The 24335-nt window shown below is 43.0% G+C and overlaps 2 protein-coding genes across 8 annotated transcripts; both read left to right on the forward strand.

Moving 5' to 3' along the window:
• Nucleotides 1–32: 32 nt before the first annotated feature.
• AP4B1 (adaptor related protein complex 4 subunit beta 1) lies at nucleotides 33–14997 on the forward strand. 7 transcript variants are annotated; one of them, XR_200716.3, is made up of 13 exons: nucleotides 139–668; nucleotides 2325–2549; nucleotides 3245–3375; nucleotides 3752–3899; nucleotides 4443–4939; nucleotides 5970–6053; nucleotides 6806–6909; nucleotides 8003–8210; nucleotides 8428–8709; nucleotides 9180–9630; nucleotides 11949–11992; nucleotides 13261–13350; nucleotides 14878–14997. XR_200716.3 is itself a non-coding variant. In XM_004769847.3 (11 exons), the coding sequence occupies exons 2-11, from the start codon at nucleotides 556–558 to the stop codon at nucleotides 9605–9607; spliced, it is 2220 nt and encodes a 739-aa protein (XP_004769904.1). In that variant the 5' UTR covers nucleotides 33–105; nucleotides 482–555; the 3' UTR covers nucleotides 9608–10005. The 7 variants fall into 7 exon arrangements, 5 of the variants coding, with proteins under 5 accessions (XP_004769904.1, XP_004769903.1, XP_004769901.1 ...); XR_006607275.1 differs by lacking the exon at nucleotides 13261–13350 and having other exon boundaries at nucleotides 14878–14968; XM_004769847.3 differs by lacking the exons at nucleotides 11949–11992; nucleotides 13261–13350; nucleotides 14878–14997 and adding an exon at nucleotides 33–105 and having other exon boundaries at nucleotides 482–668; nucleotides 9180–10005.
• BCL2L15 (BCL2 like 15) lies at nucleotides 14233–20496 on the forward strand. Its single transcript, XM_004769840.3, has 4 exons — nucleotides 14233–14557; nucleotides 14878–14999; nucleotides 17534–17758; nucleotides 18350–20496. Exons 1-4 carry the CDS (start codon nucleotides 14431–14433, stop codon nucleotides 18365–18367), a joined length of 492 nt encoding a protein of 163 aa, XP_004769897.1. The 5' UTR covers nucleotides 14233–14430; the 3' UTR covers nucleotides 18368–20496.
• The last annotated feature ends 3839 nt before the right edge of the window (nucleotides 20497–24335 follow it).

Consider the following 24335-nt stretch of genomic DNA (forward strand, 5'->3'; position numbering starts at 1 on the left):
CGCCTCCACCAGAGGGAGCCGCGCGGCTGCGCCGGGAGGTGAGAGGCGGGGGAAGGGCGCCCTAAGGTCGGCGTCCGGGCGGCGCTCGGCGCTCGCTGCGAGAAGGTGAGTGGCAGCCGCCGCGCGCGGGCGGCCCCGAGGAGGCGGGACTTCCGCAGAAAGCTAGATTGGGCCTATCCGGGTGGGCAGCCGCGCGGAGGCGCACCGAGGGCTGGAACTGGCGAGGGAGGGGTCCGCGGACCTCCGGCGGCGGGGCTGGAAATGGGGCGGAGGGCCTCGAGGTAGCTGGAGCGGTCTCGGGCGGAGCGAGCCGGCCTGCAGGTCCCGGGAAAGAACTGCAGAGCCTCGTTCGGGGCTCGCCGGGGCGCGGAGAGGGTTGGTGTGAGAGTGCTGGGGCCTGGGCTGCGGCCCCCGGGGAAGCCGAGGCTGGGGTGAGGTCACGCCTTTGGTCTCCTTGCTGACTGACATTTGCTTTGCCCAGGTTCCCACGTCAGGGCTAGGAGGAGCCCGCGAGTTACCTAGGGGTTCTGGGGGGCTGCCCGGTGACTGTCGAAGATGCCGTACCTTGGCTCCGAGGACGTGGTGAAGGAGCTCAAGAAGGCTCTGTGTAACCCTCACGTCCAGGCCGATAGGCTGCGCTACCGGAATGTCATCCAGCGAGTGATTAGGTATCAGCTACCGCCCGCACTCCCCGTGGCGGCCCCCATCCGGGCCCCCACCCCTGGCCGCTCGGAAAGTGTGAATGAACCCAGGGCAGGGTGTGATTTGGTCTTTCCGCTTTTCTGGATGGCCACGGCAGCCTCCCCTGTGGCACTTGCTTTACTTCGTTTACTCAGCAGGGTGGTTACACCCATGTCTTGAACCTAGACTGCTGACTCCCAGATCTATAGAGTCTAGTACAGAAAACCTTTTGTATCTTCAAACCCACGTACCCTACTGCCTGCTGGGCATTCCCATCTGGATGTTTCTTCAAAGACATGCAAAGTAGCACCTGCATCCTTCCCCTCTCCCCAAACCTGCTCTTCCGCTTATATTTGGGTTGAGGAATGCCACCGTCCTGCTGACCAAGGGAGGGAGTCAGTCTTGATGACGCCCGGTTTTCACTTCTGGAGTCAGATGGTATGGATATATAGTTCTAAATATCCATCCTCTTTTTTTTCCCCCCAAGAAAATGTCTATGCATTTCTTTTTTGTTGGCACCGCTGTTCTGGTTTTATCACCAAAGCAATTGAAGTGGCTTCCTAGGTCACCTTGCCCCCTCATTTTTCTCCGAAGTTTCCTAACCTGAGTTTGAACATATAATTCTTGGCTGTAGTTGTGGATCACAAACGTCAGTATGCACAAAAGTCCCTTGGGGTGCCTTTTTAAAAAAAAAAAAAAAAAAGTGTTACAATTTTCATCCAATCTAATAATGCTGCTTTCAGTCAGGTGGGATGGAGCCCAGGAATGTGCATTTTAGACAGACATCCCATCTGATTGAGAAACGGATCTACAGAAGGAAATCCAAACTTCCTATCCTAGCACCCAAAGAACACCCTAACACAACTACTTGCAGACTCTTAAAGAATGTAGCATTCTTGCTGATGTCTACACATCTAATAGCATGTGTTACGTATTTTATGTATGTGTAACGTATTTTACAACTACACCTGCCTGGAAAATTCCAGCTCATTCAACTAACGTGATACTTCCTCTTGGAAGTGTTTTATGATTTCTTGTCAGTATTAGACTTCTGGATCCCCACTGCACTTTGTCTGTGACTTCTTTTTTTTTTAAGATTTATTTATTATTGGGGGGGGGGAGAGGTAGAGAGAGAATCTCAAGCAGGCCCCCTGCTGAGCTCAGAACTGATGTGGAGTTTGAATTCACAACCCTGAGATCATGACCTGAGCTGGAACCAAGAGCCCGATGCTTAACCAACTGAGCTACCCAGGTGCCCCAACCTTGTCTATAACTTCAGTTTTAATACTTACCTATTTTAATATTTACCTATTGTACTGTATTTAGTGGTGTTTTTGTCTTGCTCCTTAGTTATACTTTGAGTTCCTAAAGATCGAGACGAGGCCTTCTTCAGGTTTATGCCCCAGAACAAATCCCTGGAATGTAGAAGCTGAATTAGACTGGAATGTACCAGGAATTCAATAAATGTTTGTTAAATGCATAGAAGAATGTTTATTATAGGTCCATGGCGTGAAGTATTTTGCAATGTAATAGACAAGATAGACTTGGTTGCTTCCTTCACAATCTAGTTGGATAACCAGGATGTGTATTCATTGTAGGCTGTAGATTATGTATTTTACTTCTGCTGTGTGTGTTGGTTTCAGGCACATGACTCAGGGCTTGGACATGTCTGGTGTCTTCATGGAAATGGTGAAGGCCAGTGCCACCGTAGATATTGTTCAGAAGAAGCTGGTTTATCTTTACATGTGTACATATGCTCCCCTGAAACCAGATCTGGCTCTCTTGGCCATTAATACACTGTGCAAAGATTGTTTGGACCCCAATCCAATGGTGCGAGGGCTGGCACTACGAAGCATGTGTAGTCTCAGGTGAGTACCCTCTTCCCTGACTGTTTATCAGTGGCTGATGGATTCAGGAGACCATGGGAAAGGTTTTCAACAGTGATAGTCTATTTGAACTTCTTAATACTAGAGAAAATGTGCTTGTAACTTGAACCCAAGTTTTCAGCCATTGCTTAGGCTTAAAAAACTATGTCACATTACATTAAATGTCACATGTTACATTAAAGGGAATTTTCCATTCTCACTCTTGCTGAAATAGTTCTTGGTTTTGGTTAAATGATTTCTAAACAATTATGTAGATAATATATTTTTGCTGCCCTTGTAGTAGTATTCCAGATGAAATGTCAACTATGACTTTTTAAGTTTAGCAGTGGCTTTCTGTAATTCTTTATTCTCTTTTAAAGATTTTATTTACTTATTTGACACAGAAAGAGAGAGATTGAGAGTAGGAACACAAGCATGGGGGCGTGGGGGAGGGAGAAGCAGGCCTTCTGCTGAGCAGGGAGCCCGATGCAGAATCCAATCCCAGGACCCAGGGATCATGACCTGACCCAAAGGCAGAAGTGTAACAACTGAGCCATCCAGGCGCCCCTCCTTAATTCTTTATGATGTGATAGTTGTACATTCAAACATCTACTAAACTTTCTGTTAAGTGAATAGGAGCTGAGTTCCATCAAAGCTAGCCTTTCAGGGTCTGGCTGACTCCAGTATGTGTTGCTTAGGATGCCTGGTGTGCAGGAATATATCCAACAGCCCATTCTCAATGGTCTGCGAGATAAAGCTTCATATGTCAGGAGGGTGGCAGTTCTTGGTTGTGCCAAGATGCATAATCTTCATGGAGACTCTGAAGTGGGTGAGTTTCAGTGTAATCTGTCATGACCAGTATTTATTTTTGCTTTAGTTACATGTATGACTTTGTAAAAGATGACGTGACTTTGGGAGAAAATAGTAATGTGGCCTTACTTCTGTACTTGTCTCTTTAAGTAGAAAGGTCGGTTTGGTATTTTTCGAGATCACAGACACCTTTTCTCTGGGGCCCAGGTGAGATCCATCACGTTAGCTACTTAGAACAGTCTGCAGATGGCAATTTTTTGCCTTGCACTTTATTACTGCCTTTGTTATTTTTGTAGCCGAGAAGTTCAGCTTTGTCTGCCTGGAGCTAGTACTCTGGCTCTGTTCCTGAGACATTGAAGCTGTTCTTTATCTGAGATCTTTGTGCTCTTTTATAGACGGTGCTCTGGTAAATGAATTATACAGTTTGCTGCGTGACCAGGATCCAATTGTGGTTGTGAACTGCCTGAGGTCTCTAGAGGAAATTCTGAAACAGGAAGGAGGCGTTGTCATCAACAAGCCCATCGCCCACCATCTCTTAAATCGGTTTGGATGCCTCGGTGCTCTCTTTGTTATAATGAGCTCTGCATCCTAGTGGGATCATGACACGTTGAATCAAGGAGACCTTTTGAACAACTTCTGTAGAGTAGTAAAGTTAACCATGACTATTAACTTCCTCATATCTCGCTGAGAGGATTTCTTTTGTCTTAGTTTCTTTTGGTGGTATAGAGAGATGGCAGAAATATCCCTTGGAAATAGGTTCTGTCCTCCCCTACAATCCTTATGTCCCCCAAACTATTTATGATTTATACTGTCGTAAACTGTAAAGACTCTGGATCTAGGTCCAGTGATCATGGTCCTTGGCCTCAGACGATGAGAATTTGTAGTATAAACTCATCTTGGAATTGAAAGCCAATTTTGTGTAAACTTTAAATAGCACATGAAAAAGAATAGTTCTGTTATGGCACAGCCTGTTTCCAAGAATTCTCTCCTTGTTGTGATGAACAGATGACTGGTGACATGACATTTGCGTGCAGATGGTCCTAATTTGGTTGCTAAAATAACACTCTTCTTTTCCTTTTTGGATAGAATGCCAAAACTGGACCAGTGGGGCCAGGCGGAAGTATTGAACTTTCTGCTACGCTATCAACCCCGCAGTGAGGAAGAGCTGTTTGACATTCTCAATCTGCTAGATAGCTTTCTGAAGAGCAGTAGCCCCAGTGTGGTGATGGGAGCCACGAAACTCTTTCTCATATTGGCAAAAAAATTCCCCCATGTACAGACGGATGTGCTTGTGCAAGTCAAGGGCCCTCTGCTGGCTGCCTGTTCTTCGGAGAGCCGCGAGCTCTGTTTTGCTGCCCTGTGTCATGTGCGTCAGATCTTGCACAGTTTGCCCGGGCATTTTAGCAGCCACTACAAAAAGTTTTTTTGCTCCTACTCGGAGCCCCACTACATCAAGCTGCAGAAGGTGGAGGTGCTGTGCGAGCTGGTGAACGATGAGAACGTACAGCAGGTGCTAGAGGAGCTCCGAGGGTACTGTACTGACGTGTCAGCCGACTTTGCCCAGGCCGCCATCTTTGCCATAGGTAGGGGTCTGCTGCTTTTCCTTTTGGAGACCTTCGACTAACCAGAAACCTGTGGAATCACAGAGACCAAAAGGGAACGAATTTTGCATCAGAGACAAATTACCATGCACCAAATTACCTTGGGGTCAGTGGCCACAGACAGAAGTGGGGAGGGAGGGGTTTTTTGGCATCACTGGTGTTGCCTTATCTTCTAGGATAGAGAATACAGGTAATTCAAACTAGAGTACTTAAAATTTATATGGCCTTTTCTTGGGTACTAGCCAGAATGCTTTCCCATATATCTTAGCATAGTCTTGGGAGGCAGTCAGGAAAAGTAGGCAAGTGTTATCACGTCATTTTAGAGATGAAGAAACTCAGAAACAAAAAGGTTTTTAAATGGCCAAAAGGTCATGTGGTTCCTGACCCAGGGTCAGAACCTGCTTTCCAGACGCAAAATCCTGTGTCAACTGGCCAGTTGTTTATTGAGCTTCTACTATGGGCTATGCATTGTGCTGAGTACAGACCAACACAATGAATCCTAACTCTTATAGGCTTTTTCATATTTGTTTGGAATTCAGAAGGCCAGACTGAGTCACAAAATGAAAGCAACCAGGGAACTATGTTGTGTTGGAGGCCTTCAAGTGGAAGAGGAGAAGGAACTCTTATGTTAGAATGAAGAATGAATATTTTCAGGGGCAGAAAGAGCAAACAAAGAGGAGAGCAGAGCTCTTGTGGTCAGGTGTTCGCTCCGTGCAGGGCCATTCCTGGGAGGTGCTCTGAAGCCTGCAATGCCTCGAGGCCTCGTATCTAGCTGCCACACATAACTTTGTTGCTGAAGGTTTTCAGCCTTGTTCAATGGGAAGATCCACTTTTACCAAACATAGGAAACTTAGGTTGTTACTTCATCAAGCAAGGGGTGGGCTTTTTTGGTGGTGGTGATTGTTTTAAGATTTTGCTGCTCTTCTTTGTCTTTGACTGGTGGCGAGTTTTTTTTAAAATGAGGTGCTAGGATTTGACTTACCACTTTTCTCTGCTTTCTGTTCTCCTATAGGTGGGATTGCCAGGACCTACACAGACCAGTGTGTGCAGATTCTAACAGAGTTGCTGGGGCTTCAGCAAGAGCACATTACCACAGGTAATAGCTGGCCACCGTTTGGGCTTTTTTTTTTTTTCCTTGACAAATGCCTGCCCTGTAGCAGTTGCTTAAAAAAAAAAATAAAATAAAATTATTGTTGTGTAACAGAGATTTAAGCTTTTCTTTACATCCTCATGTGCTGCCGTCAGAGAAGCGTAGGGTCTGTAGATCTGACAGAGAGGGTCTTCAGGTTGCCATAACTCTGCAAGGCTGTTCTGTAGATAATGAAGGCTACCAGAATGCCTGGGCTTGTTAACTCCCCACCCTCACCCCTCTTTTTGCTTTATGGCAGCAGTGGCTTCCAGGGCTGGGACTAGGGTGAGGCAAGCTAGGTACCCAGGATGCAAGGCACTCACTCTCAGGCTTGTGCAAATGCTAACCCCGCATGTCTTCAATTTTATACCCCCAGCGCCTCATTTGCCTCACCCTAGTCCCATCCGTGGTGGCTGCATTTAAACTCTCTTCCAAATATCATTCAACAATAACATGACCTCACATTTGCTTTACATTTTACCATGTGCTTTTGCATGTATGAGCTCCTTGATCCTCATGACCAATCCGGTAAGAACAAAACCGATTTAAGAAATTATTGCCCGTGTCAGACATTTCTCAGAAAATCATTGACTACCCCTCTGACACCTATTTTATAGAAATTCATGTAGCAGTTTACTCTGAATATGTGAATTCTCTTAAGATTCCTTCCTGTGTGGAGCCTCTAATCCTATGCTCTTGTGTCCTGAGCTGTGTTGTAGTGGTGGTGCAAACTTTCCGAGACCTGGTTTGGTTGTGTCCTCAGTGTACAGAAGCTGTGTGTCAGGCCCTGCCCGGCTGCGAGGAGAACATTCAAGACAGTGAGGTAGATGGCAAATTCTCTTTTATCTCCAGGCAGAGGGGAGATTGTTTCTCTAATTCTTCTTTCTATTCAGTGTCCGAATATGGAAATTCTTAGAATTGATTGCCACCTCAGATTCTTTTTGGGTATAGTTAGGGTAGAAGTGATAAAAACATGAGATTTATCTATGATTTTTGCTACAGATGCTTTGATATCATTGTTTTCTTGAACAGTGTTGAGCCAGAGATTTAGACCATGGAGTGTTCAGCTGTAATGAGAATCAGAATCATTTGTGGATATTTGGACTTCACTGCAGGTCTGCCAACTTAAATACTCAGGAGTGCTGGGCCTAGACACATAGATTTTTTTTTTAATTTTTTATTTTTTATAAACATGTATTTTTATCCCCAGGGATACAGGTCTGTGAATCTCCAGGTTTACACACTTCACAGCACTCACCAAAGCACATACCCTCCCCAATGTCCATAACCCCACCCCCCTTCACCCAACCCCCCTCCCCCCAGCAACCCTCAGTTTGTTTTGTGAGATTAAGAGTCACTTATGGTTTGTCTCCCTCCCAATCCCATCTTGTTTCATTGATTCTGCTCCTACCCACTTAAGCCCCCATGTTGCATCACCACTTCCTCATATCAGGGAGATCATATGATAGTTGTCTTTCTTTGCTTGACTTATTTTGCTAAGCATGATGCCCTCTAGTTCCATCCATGTTAGACACATAGATTTTTAAGAAACTTCCCAGAGGTCTCCGATTTTCACTCTAGGTTAATTACCATCTTCATTAAGTGGTTTAGAGCACTCTTTCAATAGCTTCCACTGACATATTAAACCCCAGACTGGGGCAGAGGCCCCCACATTGTGGAAGCTGTATTACATAACCAACGCAGGCTCTGGGAGTCTTGAGTCTCCTTTTGTGTAGTGACATTTTATTCCTATTTGTTGTAGAGAGTGCAGTCGGGGTGTGGGGGATCAATAACAATGCAAATTAAAGTCAATAAAAGATTATACCTTTTCTGCTGACGTTGCGGGGAACAAAACCTGTTACTGTGTTAGGGACAGTCAGATGGGAAGGACCTGCTTTCACTTTTTCATTCCTCAGGGGAAACAGGCGCTGATTTGGCTCCTTGGTGTCCATGGGGAGAGAATCCCCAATGCTCCATATGTATTGGAAGACTTTGTGGAGAACGTGAAGTCAGAGACTTTTCCAGCTGTGAAGATGGAGCTACTCACTGCACTGCTGCGCCTTTTCCTCTCCCGGCCTGCCGAGTGCCAGGACATGCTGGGGCGTCTGTTACATTACTGCATAGGTAGGTTCTCCAGAAGGAAACTGTACTTGCCATGTCAGATAGGAAACATTCTGACAGCTGACACTGATTGGTGAGTCATGCTGGGGACCCAAGAAACCACGTTAACATTCTCTAAGATTTCCTCCCTCCTTTCTTTTTTCCCCCATTCCAGTTGGCACAGGGTAGAAGGAGTGTTTTGGTTTTATTTGTAATTAACTCAGTCTTTGTCTTACCTCAGAGGAAGAAAAGGATATGGCAGTACGAGACCGGGGCCTCTTCTATTATCGCCTTCTCTTAGCTGGCATTGATGGAGTGAAGCAGATCCTGTGTAGTCCTAAATCTGACCCTTCTCTTGGACTTTTGGAGGATCAGGCAGAAAGACCTGTGAATAGCTGGGCCTCAGACTTCAACACGCTGGTGCCAGTCTACGGCAAAGCCCGCTGGGCAACCATCTCTAAATACCAGGGGCCAGAACGTCGGGGCCCGGAGCTTCCTAATGCTGCATCCTTTGCCACTTCAGGTAGAAATAGTCCTTACTTTACATCTTGTAAAAAATCTTTACCTTTTGCAATGACTGGTGGGAAGTAGAGTACCCTAGCTACGGCTCAGACTGTGGGCTGAATTTGAAGTCTTCATGAGCAAGAAAGAAGTTCCTCATTGGCTATTTCAACCATTTGTCCAAAGATAAAAGTCACACTGTGTACTTATGGAAATCTAGATTAAAAAAACATAATTTAGGGGCGCCTGGGTGGTTCAGTCGTTAAGCATCTGCCTTCTGCTCAGGTCATGATCCCAGGGTCCTGGGATCCAGCCCCGCTTAGGGTTCCCTGCTAGTGAAGAGCCTGTTTCTCCCTCTGCTGCCCACCCCCATACCCCCCCCGCCGCTCATGTGGTCTCTCTCTGTCTCTCAAACAAATAAAATCTTTTTCAAAAAAACACAGTTGGTATAGATTAAAAAGATCTCTTACACAAGCTTTCTAATTCTTTCAGGTCCCCTGATTCCTGAAGAGAGCAAGGAAACGGTTCAGGAACTTCCTGATTCTGGAGCCCTAATGCTAGTCCCCAATAGCCAGCTGACTGCTGAGTATTTTGAGAAAACTTGGTTTAGCCTGAAAGTTGCTCATCAGCAGGTGTTCCCTTGGCGGGGAGCCGTCCATCCCGACACCCTCCAGATGGCCCTACAAGTAGTGAACATCCAGACCATCGCAATGAGCAGGGCTGGGGCTCAGCCGTGGAAAGCCTACCTCAGTGCCCAGGATGACACTGGCTGCCTCTTCCTAACAGAACTGCTCTTGGAGCCTGAGAACTCCGAAATGCAGATCTCTGTGAAACAAAACGAGCCAAGGACTGAGACACTTAATAGTTTTATTTCTGTATTAGAAACTGTGCTTGGAACAATTGGAGACATAAAATCATAACAGATTCTTGCTGCTTGTCCTAGGTGAGATGAGTAGCTATCAGAATTCCTAGTTTTTTATTAGAATTTGCTTTTAAATCCAGATGCTATCAAATACAAAGGAGAATGGACAATCTCAGAACCAGGATTTTTATGTTTTTGTCCAAAGACTATTGACTTATTCCTCTCATACCTATAGGTGAATGACCCCATTTTCTAGGTGATGCTGAAAGGTTAATGTTGGTAAGGGGTTGGGGAGGGACTGAGGATAGGATTTGGATTCTTTTCTAATGCATTATACGGATTGTTTTACTAAAGATGCCTGATGTTTATGGAAACTGATAAAGTCATCATTTGTGGGGATCATCTTTTCTTCCCTGTATTACTGCAATAAATTCCTCACTGGTCTCCTGTTTCTAATCATGCTTTTCAAGGCCAGAGTCCAAAGTCTTTAGTGCGGCATCAGAAGTAACTCTTCAGTGTCCTGTCTCACTGCTTGCCTGAACACCCTGTTCTTGCATTGGCAAATGACTTGGCATTCCTTGAATGCACAAGGCTCCCTCTCACCTCTGTGCTTTGCTCCTGCTTTTATTGCTTGGCTAGAACGTTTCCCCACCCTCATATCTTCTTTCTTGTCCTTGTAACATCTAGTCCTTGTCTCTTAGCTTCTGCTCAGTCACGAGCTCTTGCAGGAAGTTTTCTGTGACCCTGGTTGCTTTCATTACAGGTTCTGTCAGGCTGTCATGGCCTCCAGTGCGTGTGTCTAGCAGGACAGTTGTAATTGTTTTCTGTCACTCTTCCTTGCTTTCAGTTTTATTCATACCTGCCCACATTTTCTACATTAACTGAGGCAACTTATGGTGAGAGCAGATGCCATAGGATGGTTTAAAGTATAAATAGTAAAGTATAAATAACCAGAGGATCCACAACAGGGAAGATGAAAATACCATCGCAGACCAGCTTAGTTAGGGATGGGGAAGTACACAAATGTTCAGGCTTAAGGGCCGACATAATTGGTACAGTTGAGCCTCAAATTTAGCTCTAAGTGATTTGGCTGAGTGAAGAGAAATAAGTATAAAGTCATCATTAGAGAGGAAGAAACCTTCCAATATTAATTTCCAAAAGAAATTTACATGTAGTTTCACATAGGTGACACGGGGAAAAGTACAAGATTCTTATGGGAAGTCAGTAATGGGTGTTCTTCAGTGGGGATGATGTTCTTCAGTGAAAGCAGAGAGCATGACTTTAACATGGACCTTAGCACATTTCTTCAAGGACTTAAGATAACACAATCTAAATATCTAGATTCAAGGACTTCTACCACATAGATACGTAAATGGACTGCATACCTTTAAGTTTTTCAGCCATCACTTCTCTCAATTAGGCTCTTAATAAGAGTAAGTAACTGATATTTTTGGCAAGGCCCTGGATTTTGTGCGTTGTTTTCCCACCTGGACAGTTTCTAAGGACGGTGATGTTCTTTCCTTCCATCTCCACAGTCCGCCATATAATGAGGACTCAGTAAATATTTACCAAATGAATGGCTGTCAATAATCAGATCTGATGGTGTTTTGGGAATGGTGTTTGAAGTGTGTTTTGTTATATTGTATCAACCAAACAATAGTGGAAATCCATCTAGACTAGGGTTTCTCAAAAGCAGCATTACTGACATTGGGTCCAGATGATTCTTTGTATGGAGGGTTTTCCTGTGGTCTGTAGAATGATTATTAGCAGCATCTTTGGCCTATACCCACTAGATGCCAATAGAACCCCTAGTGGTAACAAAAATGCCCAGACAATTGCCAAAGGTGCCTCAGTGGGACATAATCGCTCCCCACTGAGAAGGATCTAGATCAAGGGTTCCCACGATTACATGTAGAGAGATCAGAACAGTTTCAGAATTGCCTTTTCCATAGTTTGATTTGTTTGGTTAAACCGTGACTATTTAATTACATACTAAAAGAAATAAAATGGAAGTGTAAAGTGCTGCCAATTTACAGCGTTATAAAGGAACAGTATATAAATGGTAGAGATTAAGTAAAATTATTTACTTCTTTAAAAATTAAAGACTATAATTGAAATGTTGATCTAAAGAAAATTGGGAATGGCTCAATAATAGAACAAATGTTACTAAAGTGATCCCAGTTATTGGAGCTTTTAAAAGATTAAGTCCTACTTGGTTGTTTGTCTATAATGTATGGGGCATAGCCAAATATGAGACTGTTGCTTTTGAAAAGTGTACTTTTAAAATGATCTGAAGGAGGAAATGATTTCTTTTAACTATAGCCTGGTTTTGCTAATTTATAAGCAAAATGACTAAAGCTTACGTATACCATGAAGTTAATTATATTTCTTCTCCCTAGGAGCTCTCTCTAGCCTTGGCAGACATATGGTTTGATGATGTGATGTAAGTAGATGCATATTTTTAAAATCCTTGAGGGTAGTTGATACTGTGCTTTTAGAAAAATGACTTTCTAATGTCTGGGTTGGGAAACAGTCGGTGACACGTGTAATGAATGGGTGCCCACTGATGACCATGGTGCTTTAAAACTTTGCAGAGGCAGTCATTTGTGTAGTTCCTGAACATAATCTTACTGCCATGGACTAGCGGCTGTTAAATGCCTCCATTTCCCCCACACCTCTTTTTGAATGGGAGTCCTGTAACCATTATTCTATCCCTTTCTCATATATTGGGTGTTTGGGGGAGGAGAGACAAAGAACTTACTTTCTCAGTTACAGAAGTACACATTGAGAGGAGCAGTACCCAAAGATCCTCATTCTTAGGCAGACCTGGGGCAGATGACGAGACCCTAGACTTTGAGCCAATGAAAAAAGGTGATGAGGCTTTTGAGAGAGGGATGTAAATTGTGGCCAGGGCAGCAAAAGAAGCAAGTGATGGTGAAAACACTGTGGCCTCGTTTTTTGGTACTACCTGGGAGATAGTACTTGAACTGCAAGAGTGAAGGGGATGTGAGCTGTGGAAGAAGGAATGGGGTGGTTCGGGAAGACGCTATAATGAAGGCTCCAGAAGAAATACACAAAGGAAGAAACTACCCCATATTGCCCAGGAGAAGATATACTCCTTTCCTTAGCCTTACCACATTGATTCTACAAGATAATGAAGGATAGATAAGATAATGCAAAGATTAGATTCAGAAGATGGCATTTGCCCGTAAGCACATCACCTGTGAAACAAATTACTGTGGGAAAAGGTTTATTATTTGAGGTAGGATGGGCTTGGTTTTCAATTTCTATGCTGCCACTTACTGATGCCACTTACCTTGGGTGTTTAACACCAGCTGGATGGTATCTTATAAACCTTTCATTTGTTTTCGAATGCACTTGGGGAATATGTCAGATTAATTTGTTAGAATCCTTCAATTTTTAGTAACCCACTCTAGTGTGAAAGGATGATGGCTCAGAATTCTCTCAGAAAGATCTTCTTATGTCAGATCTGAAGCTTACTCAGCAGAACCTGGTTTCAGCCCTAGTGATAGATGATAAATGAAGATGGCCCTTTATGTAATTTCTGTTTCTCATCCAAAAGCAGTTTATGATCATTTGTTTTTAGAACAGAATAGGAAACAAGATTGGCTCTTTTTATTTTGTAAGTAGGACTTTCCTTCTGAACAACTGACTTACTGCTTATGCTTGAATTCCTTATCGGCTCACCAGGTCAGAATACCCTGGAAGAGCTGATAAGTTTGAGTGTTGACACCCAAATCCCAGACTGATGTGGCTTCATTAAGAAGGCAGTCACTGTGGGTAAGTGTCAGTCAGGAGATCTCACAAAAACAGTGATGGAGTCTAATGCCTGTTAGAAGAATCTTACTTAATTCTGTTGGAGAACGAATCCCAGATTCCTTTCATCCTGGTCCTCAGGCCTTGGGCTAAGAGGAAAGACATTTAACACTTACTACATGTCAGAAACTGCTGGATCATCCCACAGAACATTGTCTTACTTAATCCTCATATAATTTCCTTGTGAAATACTTTGTATTACTTCCATTCTTAATTCCTCAAATGCGCAAGTTTTTTCCTCCCACCTTCTCAACTTCTATATATCCTAGTCCCACCTGGAATGGTTTTATTTCTCCTCTTTGTCTCATAATCCCTCCTTGTACTTTAGAGCTCATCTCAGTTGTTAACAACTCCAAGGAAGCCTTCCTAACCCCCTAGGTCTGATTTCCCATTGCACAATGTAATCACACAGTATCTCAATAAGCACAAGAAATTATGGATTAATCATGTAATATCGGCTGTGCATGCAAAAGCGTAAGCTCCGTGAGGACAGGAACTGTGTCTGTGTCATTTTCCTGTGTTATTTGTAGTGCCAGGCATAGTTCCTTACCCATAGACACTCAGTACATAAAACATCTGAATATGGCAAATAAATGCCATCTATTAGAAGTTGAATGCTGTTCTATTATAACTCTGAAACTTTCTTTAAGCAACACCAGACTCAGAACCTAACAGGAAGTATTTCTAAATGAAATTGCCCAAGAAACTCTTCCTCAACTCTATCTCAGTTCTAAATTGGCTAACAATAAAAGTTATTCATTAATCTTAAGTTCTGGCTAGGGTGTGGTTCTGAGAAAAGGAACTGAAAGTTTTCAAAAAGTCTCCCCAGTTTGTGTAGGTGAGCTCTTCAGAGAAGTCCCATGTTTCTGACAGCTAGTTTTGAAAAAAAGTGGTAGGACACGCTCCAGGACTACATGTCCCATTAGGGAGACTTTAGAAAGAACAGAGGTCGTTGCTTCTAGTTTACCAGCAGTTCTGACTTCCTGCTGAGCTGAAACCTGCTTGTTTTGTGGAAAAGCAAAAACTTGGCAGCAAGCATCTAAAATGAAGAGGCCCCGAACTTTTGAGGAGCAAACAGAATGCATCTTGAACACTTTACTCACAGACTTCTTAGGCACACCAACACAGGTTGCTAACCGGGACCTATGTTGTGGAGATGAACCAGATTCAGGTAAGGCTCCTGGCCTGAGGTGCTGATTGCGGGTCAATAAGAGCATCTGAGTATGCTTTCTTTTTGCCTCCTACGTTTCAAAAGGTGAACTAAGCTTTCAGCAATACCTGAAAATTAGTAGTTACCATGGAAGGGAAAGATATTCTCAGTAAAGGGGGATTTTCTGACTATGGGGTTGAAAGGATATCAAAGGTGCTCTCGGGAGAGATCGATGCCACAATTGTTTGAAAGTCTAGAGAGCGTTCTCCAATGCCCAGATTCCTGGGACTGGCCGTCCCTTCAAGTTGTATAATGCATGTGAATGTGTTCCTCCATCTTAGGAGAGCCTTGCTCTTTTGATGTGGCCATCATTGCTGGTCGCCTTCGGATGTTGGGTGACCAGTTCAATGGAGAATTGGAAGCTTCTGCCAAAAATGTCATTGAAGAAACCAGTCATGGACGGGTAAAGTTGCTGCTGTTTTTCTGTTCCAGATGCTCCTTTCTTACCACTCTTGTATGACTATACCTAGAAATGTCCTGCAAAAGACTTGGGGGCTTATGTTCATCCAAGGAGACACAGCAGGAATTCTCCAGTTGCTAGTTCTTCAGGAGTTAATCAAAGGCCTAAGTGGTATTGAGAGGAAAATCTTCTGGCAAGGGCTGGTCAACCTTCAGATTGTTCCCATTTGTTTTTCAACAGAGCTGTGCTTACGTGACATAGAGCACATATGTAGCACTTTGTTCTTGGTAAAGCACTTTATTCTTTAATGCACCTATTTAATATTTATTTGGCTGGGAGTGGGTGTCTTCCTTCCCCCAACCCAAGGTCCAGCAATGAAATTATGTACTGGAAAGGCAGGCAGTCCTCAAGTAAGTTGTAATGAGTACTGACAGCCACCACCTAGGGCATATCTGGCTTTTCATCAGAATGCTGATTACTAGCGGTGGCACTTGGATGCTGCATTAGATGTAAAGACCACAGACAACATTCTAGAAGATGTTGCTGATTGTTATCAATAATGGCAGGTAATACAAACTTAACAGGTGCCAGACAGTATTCCAAATGCTTTATACTTACTATCTCATTTAAACCTTCCAGCAGTCCCTGGGGTATTATAGGAACTGAAACTCACAGTGCAACCTCCCCTCCTGTTTGTGGAATGCCATGAGAGGCGAAATCTGACCTCTTTGTTCACTGCTATCTTCACACAACCCAGCATAGTACCTCCTATACCGGAGACCCTCCGTACGTGTTTTTGTGACTCGCTATCCATTTAAGCAGATAAGGAAACTGAGGAAGAGGGAAACAAGAATTTAGGTTACCGAGTGAGTGTTGAAGTTAGGATTTTAACCCAGACTGATTCCAGAACCACACTCTTCACCATTATGCTTTATTCTTCTTATGAACTATAGCTTGGATGGTGCGCCTATTCAGGCAGAACTGGACTTACTACTCCTAATTGCTTGCCCTGAAACTTTCCTAGGTAGCCAAGAGCTGAATTTTTGTTTTTTAATTAAAAAAAAAAAAAAAAAACCTTTTTGGAACTTCCAAATTCATAGGAAAGTTGCACATAATTAGTTGTACAAAGAATTTCCCTCTTGAATCATCTGAGAGTAGGTAGTTGATGAAATGTTCCATCATCCCCTAATACTTTCACATTTCCTTCAAACAAGGCCATTCTTTTATATAACCACATCAAAACCAGGAAATCAGCACTAACACATTATTATCTTGTCCTCAGATCCCATTCAAGTTTGGCCAGTTGTCCCAGTGATGTCACATACAACAAAAAGATCTAGGCCAGAGTCAGATCCTGCATTTAGTTGTCTTGTCTCTTTAATCCCCTTCAGTTTGGAATTGTTCCTCAGTCTCCTTTTTTCATGATCTTGGTGCTTAAAGATTATGGGTCAGTCATTTTGTAGAATGTCCCTTAAACTTGGGTTTGTTTCATGTTTCCTCTTGAGTGGATTCAGGGTATGTATTCTTGGTAGGGAGGTCACAGAAGGGTTGCTGTGTTCTTCTCATTGCACCTTTTAAGAGGCACACATTTTAATTTGTCCCATTACTGATGTTAACTTCAGTCACTTAGGATAGTGTCTGCAAGGCTTCTCCACTGTAGTTAGTATCTGGTTAATATAGTTGTGTCGTGGAGGTACTTTGAAACTGTGTAAATATTCCTTATCTCATCAACATTTCAACCTATTCATTTATTTTTTTTATATCAACATTGACTCATGAATTCCTGTGTTATTCAAGGGTTATAACCTATTACTATCATTATTATTTGGATGCTCAAATTGTCCTAGCTTTGACAGTGGGTGTCCTCGCCACTGGACTGTGTCTTTTTAGTACGTCCCTGTCATTCTGTGAGTACTTCTTTAATTTCTGACAGCTCTCTTGTATTTTCCAAGCCCCAGCCTACAATCAGCCTTTTTCCAGGGAGCTCTGGTATCTTTAAATGGAGAATGATATTTGGAAACCAAGATCTGGATACATATGTGGATGCCCTCTGCAGCTTATTTGGGTTCTGGCAACTGCTCTGACTACCAAGGGTCCCCCTACACTATACCACAGTGGATATTGCTTGGCCCCACCTAATGACTTTCGGATCAATTCTGAGGGAAAGGAAAGAGGAGGAGGAAAAACATTTTTTTTTTTAACTTTAGAATTTCACAGACTTCAGTCATTCAAGTAATACCTCTACAACTCGACCAGCTGTACTTAATATTTTTCTTTCAAATCACTTTTTACTTTTGGCCCTTTTTGTGTGTCCTAAGTAATCATATCTAAAATCATGGGTTTGATGGGCTACTTACATTTTCTCTGTACACGTTACAATAAATAACAAAATAACACTCCTTAAGATTACCCCAGATATGATCAGATACAATGTACTTGCCATTCTCTAGGAAACTCTTGCTCTACTGGACGCCTGCCCCTGTAGTCTCCTGTACCTTTATATCAACAGTTCACTGATATCCCGTGTCTCTCTCCAGGCAGGAGCTGCACTTCAGGACACAGTCAAAAGTCTTAGTCAGGCTTGGTGTGCTCAGGATTCCAGCTTAGCTTATGAGAGAGCCTTTCTGGCAGTGTCCGTGAAGCTTCTTGAATACGTGGCCCACATCGCTCCCGAAATGGCAAGACAGGTCGTTGTCTCCATGACAAGCATGATCAATGGGAACAATGCCATCCAAGAGTTTGTCCAGGGCCAGGGAGGTTGGGTAAGTATGTCGGGGCCCCTGGCTTTGATAGGCATTTGCACTGTTTTTGTACTAATACCCAGGACTCCCAATGCCTGATTCTTTCTGTAAGTTGGAAACCAAGTAGAAGAACAGGTCTCCCTACTTTGCTGAAAATGGCAGTTTGTTATTTTGTTTTGCTTTGTTTTTCCCCATGGGAAGGGGGACAGTCAGAAGCTCTAGACTCCAGAGATATTTTACCTAAAATTTTAGTTGACTCCTAACAGTGTAAAGCTAAATCCCGCTTCCTATATATATAACGGCCTGTTAAGTACTGGTGATAGAGTACTAGCCTCAGCCCCGCTTCAGAAATTCAGAATCATCCCCTGTCATCTCACAACAAACAGTGTTATCTGCTGCTGCGGTAACTATAGGAGGCATTCTAAGCCCATGTCTTAGTAATCATTAGAACATCTGCTCTCGCTGAGCATTCCTCTTCATTTCCAGCAGCAGCAGAGACCTCAGTAAGAGCTGCACACCCTGGAGGTGTCTGTAGATTATTTGTACTTTCTTTAGGACGCTCCCTTTACAAAGATGTCCTTTTGACTGTAGGCTATTCCCTGTCCTTCCTAGGAGAACCTGGAGAGCTGACTACAAAGCGATGGTGCTGTTTCCTAGCTTCAATATCACTGCCATTTTGATCGAGCGATTGATTGCTGGCCATTAAAACAGACATCCAGGGGCAGCTGGGTGACTCAGTTGTAAAACGTCTGCCTTCAGCTCAGGTCATGATCCCAGGTCCCTGGGATCAAGCCCTGCATCAGGCTCCCTGCATCCCTATTCCCACTCCCCCTGCTTGTGCTATCTTGCTGTGTCTCTCTCTGTCAAATAAAAAATTTTTTTACATCTTTAAAGAACAAAACAGACAACGAAATCCAAAGCTGTTTTCCTTTGGACACAACTGGACTTATCTGAATAGTTTCTTTTCCACCAATTGCTAAAGTTGGGAGCAGCCCTTGGAGGTCTACAGAGATTTTGTACTTTCTGTCTTTACGTGAATTTGGAGGAGGTTCCATTTAAGCCAAGACCTCCAGATACAAAGTAATGGTTTGTTAGGAGGAAATTTCATGGCAACAGAGTAGGCCTCTGTTGGGCATATTTTGGGAAAGGGAACACACAGTAAATTATTAGTTCAAATTGAGCCCTATCCTTTGGTAAGGATCTTGTCTATTTATTTTGCAGTCTAAATGACTTCAAGGGAGATTTTTGTTGAAATCTTGTTATAAGTTGAGGATTTTCTTTTAAATTCCTATCCTTAGTTTTGTGTTAATTTCACCAAAGTAGAATCATTTTATGCATTTTTAGGTTGAAAGCAAAAACAAAAACAAAAAGACAAAAACAGTTTCTTCATCTGCCCTTCTAAGAGAAAGGCCAACAGAAGATAAAACAGTGCGTTTTTACTGCCACAGGATGCAGGAAGTGCTGGCCCACATCTAGGACAGTGGGGCCATCCCAGCTTAGATGAAACTACCTGCATACCACAGTGTTTTTCAAACCAAAAAGTGCTTTACATATCACTTGTGGACCTTAAGAATTGCTGATTTCCAGGCCCCATCCCTAGAGATTCTGATTCTGTAGGGGGAGGCTGGGGCCTAGGAGCCAACCCTTTTAGCCAGTTCCACAAGGCATTCTTATGTCCATATAGGACTCGAGCACACTCACATTAGTACAGGGGCCGGCCAAATCCTGCCTGCTGCTTTTTGTGTCCACAGGTTTACCAGCAAGCAGCTGCACTCACTTGTTTCCTTGTTGCCCATGCCTGTATTAGCACTTCAGCGGCACAGCTGAGGAATTGCAGCAAATCCTTAATGGCCTATAAAACGTATTTACTATCTGGCCCTTACAGAAAGGCATGTAGACCCCTGCTTTAAAGCTAAAAGCTAAATGAACATTTCTCTTCAAAGAATTTAAATTCTGTTGCAACCCTGATCATTCGTACCAAACACAATGGTACACAGGACAAATCTTTTTTATTTTATTTTATTTTATTTATTTATTTTTTTAAGAATTTAATCTAAGAGTGTTTGTCAGTTCCTGCATAGTCCACAATTTCTTGAGCTCTTTGGCAAATCAGAAAGCTCAGGGACCCCTGGATAGTCAGTCAGTAGAGGGTCTACATTTCCCCAGCCCCTACCTCAAGTGATTGGAAGTGAAGCCTGTGGTATCTGCAAGTGTATCTTGTAATAATCCTTCATAATCTCATAGATTAGTAGGCAGTCCTCACATAGAGACTCTTACATTCATAAACCCCAAGGAGGCTAGACTACTTAGTGGATTGTCAAGAAGAAAAGCATTGCTATATCTATTTTTAGAGACACTAATGGTTTGGTTGCAGTTTGGCTCAAGTGTAACCACATCCCCTCCCTCCAGCAACCAGCTATCTGTTTCCCCTAAATGCATAGAAATAAATATGTAGCACTGCTACTATATGTTGGCTTTTTCAAGTTATGCTATTTCCTCTCTTCATGGGCAAATCACAATAGGTTAGTAATCCCAAATGAGATTTCGTGTTTCTCTTAAGTAGAAATTAGCGCTTTTTTTTTTTTTTTTTTTGCTACCAAGTTTAGCAATACTTGGTGTATCCCTTTGTCCCTTACATTACTGTAAATTCAACACGGTAGGTTTTGTGGTATTTTACTTCTTGGGTGAAATCACTATTTTCACTTTGACCAATGCTGTTTTGTTCATGAAATAAAATTGTGTCTATGTATTTGAATTAATTCTCAGTAAATGCAATCTCAGTTGAATGATAGAGAACCAACAGATTGGTGGTTGTCAGGGGCAGGGGCTGGGAAGTAGGAGAAATAGGTGAAGGAGGGCAAAGGGTATACAACCTTCCAGTTATAAGATGAAGAAGATCTGGGGATGTGATACACAGCATAGTGACTGTAATTAACAACATCGTATCATATGTTGAAAAGTTGTTAAAAAAGTAGATTTTTAAAGTTCTCATCACACACACACACACCCCATTATTTATTTTTTTATTTATATGTTTTTTGTAAGTAGTGTCTACACCCAACAGGGGGCTTAAACTCACAATCCCAAGATCAAGAGGCACAGGTTCCACTGACAAAGCCAGCCGGATGCCCCAAAACAAATTGTGTAGCTAGGCGAGGTGATAGATGTGTTAACCAACCTTATTGTCGTAATCACTTCAAAATACATACATAGAGCAAATCATTACGTTGTATGCCTTAAATTTATTATACAAGTTATATGTCTGTTATATCTCAATAATCTGACAGAGTAAATGACAAATGTCAGAGGCCAGCAGCCTCCTCTTTGTCTTTTCTTTTCCCACTTGGCTATAGCAGCTCCCTGTTTTATGCTATACTGCCAATGAAACGTCAATATGAATCTGGCTCCAAGAGTCTTGAGATTAAGGGTATTGTGCCCCTGGGGATTATACCAAGTGAATAGGAAAATCATCCTCTCCTAGGAGGGCTGAAGTGGTGGGGTGACAGAAAGAAAACACATTGCCCAAAGATTCCAGATACCTTCAGACCATCTGATTTTAATAATTTAGTTTCACCATAGACTAATCACGTGACACTGGGCCAGTAATCCAATTCCTTTGTGCCTTAGTCTCCACATTCTAAAAGAGAAATTATTTGGTTGCTCATTCGTAGGATTGTGGTGAGGGATAAATGAAACGATACACTGTGGGAAGGGCTTAGCCCAGTTTCTGGACTATTTTGAGAACTGCACCATTAACAATTTGGGGCTGCTGTGATTTGGAGCTCATAAAATTCTGCCTTTTTTCTCTCCACTGACACTGTCTCTCACAAAGGCAAGCCAGCCTTCTGGCTTTACCTCTCGCTTCAATGTGGGTGATTCCCATATCTGACTTATTTCCCTTCTTCCTAAATCCACATCCACAAGCTCTAATTCTTCATGTCTATGTACCTTTCTTATCCCCTATACTTTCCCAGACTGCCATCGAGCTAGCTCGAAAGCTTAGTCATTTTCCCCTGTTCCCTCTGTCCAGTCTTAAACACACAATCAGTCTTCCTCACTTATTCTTTCTTTTTGTTCTAATTCTCTCACAAGACTTTATTGCCAAGCCTCTTAGTCAGGCTGTTAATGGATCATTCTGTTGCAGGCTTGCCCCACACCAGTCTGTCCTATATACTGCCACCAGATTCACCAAAGCTATGGTTTCCTTGTCTTTTCTTTTGATCCATTTTTAGATATGACATAATTCATTTTGAAAATTTATATACTACTGAAGGAAGTGAGGAGACTTCCAAAAAAATGATCAGAAAGGACCGTTTCTTTAAAAAAAGATATTGAGAAACATTGCTTTGACTGCCATTTTCTTAAGATTTTCCAGTGGAAATTTTGAAGGTGATTGGATTTGTTCCTTATCCTGATTGTGATGATGGTTTCATGGCTGTGTACATATTTCAAACTTAACAAACCACACACTTTGAAATGTGCAGTTTATTATATGTCAGTAGTACCTCATAAAGTTGTTACTAAAACAAAACCTTCACCGGTTTTCCACTGCCCATCAAATAAAGCCTGACTTTTCAACCTGGTATTAAAATTTCCTCAGGGTCTGTCTCCAACTGCCCTTTCTAGCCTTGTCAGTCAGGATTCTACAGAACCAAGGCTCCCATCAGACTGAGCCACTCAATAGGCCATCCAACTCCCTCTGTTCTTTCTCTCTTTCATAATGCTTTTTCTCAGGCTCTTTGACATATTCAAGGCCTAACTCAAATGCTGCTTCCTCTATGAAGGCTATCCAGATAACCCAAACACAAGATCTTTGCCTCCTCAAAATTTTGTTAGCATAACATTTATGGCCTTACCACATATGGCCTTAAGTTATAGTTATTTGTGTATTTAGTTTCCTTCAAGTATAAAAGAGCCTTGAATGAAGACAATTTGTTGTACACATCTGTAGTGCTTCTCCTCCCCATTCTCTTGCATGTATATAGATCTCATAAGTATTCATTAAATAAACAGACTCAATAAACAATCAAACGAAAGATAAACATCAAGTTTGATTAGATTTTGAACAAGGTGCCAAGCCCAAGAGTTTAAAAAAAAAAAAAAAGGTAAATTACATCAGTTGAAAATCATCAGTGGACTTTTGCCCTCTGAGGATTGCATTTCTGAAACCGAAGGCAGAGCATGATTTCCTGTGGAATGTGGGGAGGTAACTACGAAGTTCACAGCAGCTGAACTGAAGAGCTTGATGAGGTCTCGGAATCCTGTAGTGGCCAGAAGCTATCATGACCAGAAGCTGGGGAGGGGATTTTCCTGCTGTGGATGAGGTAAAAACACAAAGCAAAGCAACAAGCGTCTTGTGTAAGCCTCACCCATGTCCTTTTACAGAAAGGGAACTGGATCTATTGTGGAGAGGAAGGAGGTCATTTCTTCTCCAGCCACTGCAGCCCTGCAGGGCTCAACTCTTGCCTCATGATGACCGGGCCGCATTCCCTTCCATAACAATGCCCCCCCCCCCCGCCCCCGTGCTGGGCAGCAGCCCTCAGGCAAGTGCTCTTTGCCAGGTTCCTGATGTCCCTGTAGGGAAGGCCCATCTGCTCCTGGCAAAGTGAAAGTGCTGGGCAGGAGACCTGGAGTCATTGTTGCAGTGAGTAAGCAAGTCGGGGTGGGTGTCTTAACAACAGCCAACCACATTACATAGTGTCCTTGATCACCATAAGATTATTTCATGTGTGCTTAAGACCAGGGTTAAGCACTGAGGGTTACACAGACGCATATAGAAGACACTAGCATTACCTTTGATAAACTTAAAACAGCAGCAGGCCACTTAAGTGGTTTTTTAAAAAAATTAACTCTCCTGAATAAACTTATGGGAGACTAGGAACACGTGAAGAAACGAAGAAAACTGCTACGGCTGAATATAAAGATGTAATTCTGGGAAGAGGCCTCCTGAGAGAAGTTTGTTGGTGAGATGGCGTCAGGGGCAGAATTGTTGAAGAGAAGAGTAACCGGGATTTACAGCTTTACTTTTGTCTTGACGAAAATTAGGGGAAAGGCGAGAAGTAGCACATGAGGTGGCAGTAGCGTGAGCAAGGCCTGTGGGGGATGTGGCTAGATAGTTTGGGTGGGGACACACAGGGAGGGGCTTGGTAGCAAGTGGAAGAATCTGGATGCGTTCCTCTAGAGCATGGGTAACTACTTCGGGTCTTTGAGCATTAAAGTGGAGTTTTAGTAACATTTATCCAGTCTTGGTTCTAGGAGATGCAAGCACGGAATATAGATGACAGTGCATTGAGATTGCCGCGATTGCTGCAGCAGTCCACGTGTGCAAAAGGGCCTGGAGGTCCACATGGGAATGAAAAAGACTGCATGAATCTACAAGAGGTTGAGGAGAAAGGACAGGCAGGCCTTGGTGACCCAGGGCATGCTCACAAAGAACCCAGTGTCTCACAGATAATACACAGAGCCCATAACAAACCAATGACCCTGTGAAGCAGAGAAAGGCAGGCATAATGAAGAGGAAGCAAAGGTTGGTAAGTGGCTTCCCCAGGGTAGGACAGGCTCCGCAGAGGTAGAGAAGATGTGCTGAGTGTATTTCCCA

Source organism: Mustela putorius, unplaced genomic scaffold (genome assembly GCF_011764305.1).
Source record: "Mustela putorius furo isolate JIRA1106 unplaced genomic scaffold, ASM1176430v1.1 tig00000585_pilon_pilon_pilon, whole genome shotgun sequence".
Taxonomy (NCBI): domain Eukaryota; kingdom Metazoa; phylum Chordata; class Mammalia; order Carnivora; family Mustelidae; genus Mustela; species Mustela putorius.

Excerpts from the sequence above, each read along its gene's own strand:
- BCL2L15 (XM_004769840.3), top strand. The coding sequence starts at position 14,431 with ATGAAGAGGCCCCGAACTTTTGAGGAGCAAACAGAATGCATCTTGAAC. Across the intron at positions 14,558-14,877 it reads TGGAGATGAACCAGATTCAG|GAGAGCCTTGCTCTTTTGAT; the intron begins GTAAGGCTCCTG and ends CCTCCATCTTAG. Across the intron at positions 15,000-17,533 it reads AAGAAACCAGTCATGGACGG|GCAGGAGCTGCACTTCAGGA; the intron begins GTAAAGTTGCTG and ends GTCTCTCTCCAG.
- AP4B1 (XM_004769847.3), top strand. The coding sequence starts at position 556 with ATGCCGTACCTTGGCTCCGAGGACGTGGTGAAGGAGCTCAAGAAGGCT. Across the intron at positions 3,900-4,442 it reads GCCCACCATCTCTTAAATCG|AATGCCAAAACTGGACCAGT; the intron begins GTTTGGATGCCT and ends CTTTTTGGATAG. Across the intron at positions 8,710-9,179 it reads TGCATCCTTTGCCACTTCAG|GTCCCCTGATTCCTGAAGAG; the intron begins GTAGAAATAGTC and ends TAATTCTTTCAG.